A 3,222-nucleotide genomic window follows, 5' to 3' on the forward strand; every position below is an offset into this window, starting at 1 on the left:
ACTAAGATTGGCAGTTAACTGCCAACAAGATGGCGGTTAATTTGCATATGTAGGCACAATGCAGGGAGGCGAAAGGGAAAGCAGGAAGAAGCCCCCTGCCACTGACAGTGATCAGAAACCCAGGGGGGAGCTAAGAGCTGGGGGGCAGGGCAAAGGCGGCCCTGGGGCCGCCTTTGCCCTGCCCCCCAGCCATGATCGGAGAATCAGGCGCCTTTGCCGCCCTGGCCAGTGATAGCAGGAAGTAGGGGTGGAGCCAGTGATGGGAGATGGGCATGGTCGAGGCTGGCAGTCCCAGGAGCTAGGGGTCCCTTGCCTGGGCCTAAAGCGAAGCCCATGATCGCGGGGCCGCTGCAGCTGTGGGTCCCCGCTGCCCGGGCCGGACGCCTCAGCCAGAGGAGTCAGGCCTGGGCAAGGGGCCGATCCTGCGATTGGAGGGTGATGGGGGTAAACGCATGAGGGCTCCCAGTATGTGAGAGGGGGCAGGCTGGGCTGAGGGATACTCCCCCCCACACGCACCCAGTGCATGAATTTCGTGCACCGGGCCCCTAGTATATAATATAATTATATTATTAATATCATGATATTATATTATATTTATTTGCAAATATAAAAATCAAGCTCAAAGAATACCCAATAGAAATTAGCAATCAAGTGTTTAAAATCATGTTTTCAGATTCAGCTATAATCCCACCTTCCAGTACCTCCAGCTTCCTCATCTCTAATACATTTTCTCCTAGATTATGTGTTTTGTTTCAAATGTTGAGTAAGATCTGTTCTCTTTACCTAATAAGTGGGAGACTTTTTTTTTCCTCTTTCACATTTTTTCTAATGCAGAGAATTTGATTGACCTATCCTGATGTATAGAGGTTCCTTCATAGATGCATCTTCTTGGTGTGCAGATGTCTCTTCTTCTCGATATATTTTTCTTAGATTATATAAAAAGATTAGGGTTGCCTTTCCAGGCAGGGTTTCAGAAGGCATCATTAATGCTGAGGTGGGGCATCCTAGATAAAAAATTTTGTCATTATTTCTGCAGTTTCAGAAATATGGTCTGAAGAACCATACCCTAGGACTCTTGCCCTTTGTACTCATGCCCTCAGTAAGCTTTGATTAACCACACTGAAACATGTGGATTGACAAGACAGACATTTTCAAATGGGAAGAATACGTCTTTCCATTAATAAAAATTCCAGTGGGCAAGATACTTATCTTCATTAACTTTTATAACAGTGGCATTGTTTTTACACTATGCTTCTGCACCTCCAACATATGTAAAAACCAAAGTGATCATCTAGAAGGTTGTGGAATGAACATAGATAATTAAGCCCATTTTAAGATGATTTATCCAGGTAAAGCTTTATAATTCAGTGCCTCCAATGGAGAGCAACCTTTGATCTTACTTGGAGTGGCAGGGATGGAGTTTAGAATCTTTATCTCCTGAGAAATTCTATGCTAACTTTGAATTTTATTCTTAACCTTTGTGCCCATCAGTTACTTAAAACCCAACATGCTTTACCAGGGGACTTATGGAATGTCTGATAGATTACAGCTTTCTTTACATCAGTGTCTTCTGTAAACTAAAAAATACCATCTCTTCATAGAGACATGAGAAACATTCAGTTCCTACCAAATAGACACAGTGAAATCAGTACAGGGCTTAGTTTGAATTATAAAAGATGAACTATTCTGCCAGATTCCCTTATTCTGGAAATATACCTTTTTACAAGTCATGATTCCACATTTCTATTTAATATTAAAGACCAAATGGAACAGGTCATGAATGGGAGGAAGGTTATAAGTTGTAGATAGTAGTAAACAGGGGAATTTGTGGGTCCTTCTCAGCGTCCAATAACCTTTGTGTGTCTCATTCTAGGTTGCATCCCTGGCACCTGCCTAGATCAACATCCCCAGACTCCAGACATAGGAAAATGTTCAACAGAAGTCAATTTACCCCAGAATATTTTCTGCTGACTGGCCTTCCTGGTTTGGAGGCCCTGTACCCTTGGTTTATCTTCCCATTCTGCTCCACATATGTTGTGGCCCTTGTGGGCAATAGTCTGATTCTGACAGTGATCCAGAAAAACACCTCTCTGCACCAGCCGATGTACCTATTCCTTGCTATGCTGGCCTTTGCAGAGCTTGGTGTCTCTGTTTCTACACTGCCCACTGTGCTGGGCATCTTCCTTTTTGGTGCCAGTGAGATCTACTTTGAAGCCTGCCTTTTACAGATGTTCTCCATACATTCATTTTCCATCATGGAATCCGGAGTTCTGCTGCTCATGTCTGTGGACCGCTTTGTGGCCATCTACAACCCATTGCGGTACACTGCTATCCTGACCCTGCCCCGTATTGTTGGTACTGGTGTTGCACTTGGACTGAAGAGTGTGATGCTCATGTTCCCACTACCCTTTCTCCTGAAGCGTCTGCCCTTCTGTGGCCACAATGTCCTCTCCCACTCCTATTGTCTTCACTCAGATCTAATCCAGCTGCCCTGTGGGAACACTCGGCCCAATAGCATTCTGGGGCTCTGCATCGTTACTTCCACTTTTGGTCTCGACTCACTGCTCATCGTGATCTCTTATGTGCTGATCCTCCACACAGTGCTGGGCATTACGTCTGGGGAGGGACGGCGGAAGGCCCTGAACACATGTGTATCGCATATCTGTGCAGTCCTTGTGTACTATGTGCCCATGATCAGCGTGGCTCTGGTGCACCGCTTCATGAAGCACGCTGCGCCTGCTGTCCGTCTATTCCTGGCCAATGTCTATCTTCTGGTACCTCCTGTGCTCAATCCCATCATCTATAGTGTTAAAACCAAGCAGATTCGCCAGGGACTAATCCAACTCTTTCTCCAAAGAAAATAATAATGCGGTCAGTGGCGATGAGATGATTACCCTAAAACCAGTTATTGTCCTCACCAGAGGAGGTCTAGAGAAGGAGAGAGTGCACATCACCTTGTCCAAGTTAGAAAGCTTGATAAGTGTGTAGGGAATGCACATTTTTATACTCTTTGTGTTGTAACCTAAATTAGAATTGTATAGTATTTTGTCAGCTATTTTGTTGTGTCAACTCAAAATACACATGCTTTTTAATGCAGAAATTCTAATTTTTAGCACTTCCCTAGATTCATGCTCTGAATGTTTGCTCATGAATATAGAGACTTGAATAAGAATTTTTATAACAGTGATGTTTGAAATAAAATTTTAAAAAGAAAGTGGCCAT

At 44.1% G+C, this 3,222-nt stretch overlaps 1 protein-coding gene across 1 annotated transcript; it reads left to right on the forward strand.

Moving 5' to 3' along the window:
* Window positions 1-1,928: 1,928 nt before the first annotated feature.
* Window positions 1,929-2,864, forward strand: LOC132242147 (olfactory receptor 51I1-like). The gene has a single exon (XM_059711064.1). The coding sequence runs from the start codon at window positions 1,929-1,931 to the stop codon at window positions 2,862-2,864; it is 936 nt and encodes a 311-aa protein (XP_059567047.1).
* Window positions 2,865-3,222: the final 358 nt, after the last annotated feature.

This window comes from Myotis daubentonii, chromosome 9 (assembly GCF_963259705.1).
Source record: "Myotis daubentonii chromosome 9, mMyoDau2.1, whole genome shotgun sequence".
NCBI classification, from domain to species: domain Eukaryota; kingdom Metazoa; phylum Chordata; class Mammalia; order Chiroptera; family Vespertilionidae; genus Myotis; species Myotis daubentonii.

Excerpts from the sequence above, each read along its gene's own strand:
- LOC132242147 (XM_059711064.1), top strand. The coding sequence starts at position 1,929 with ATGTTCAACAGAAGTCAATTTACCCCAGAATATTTTCTGCTGACTGGC.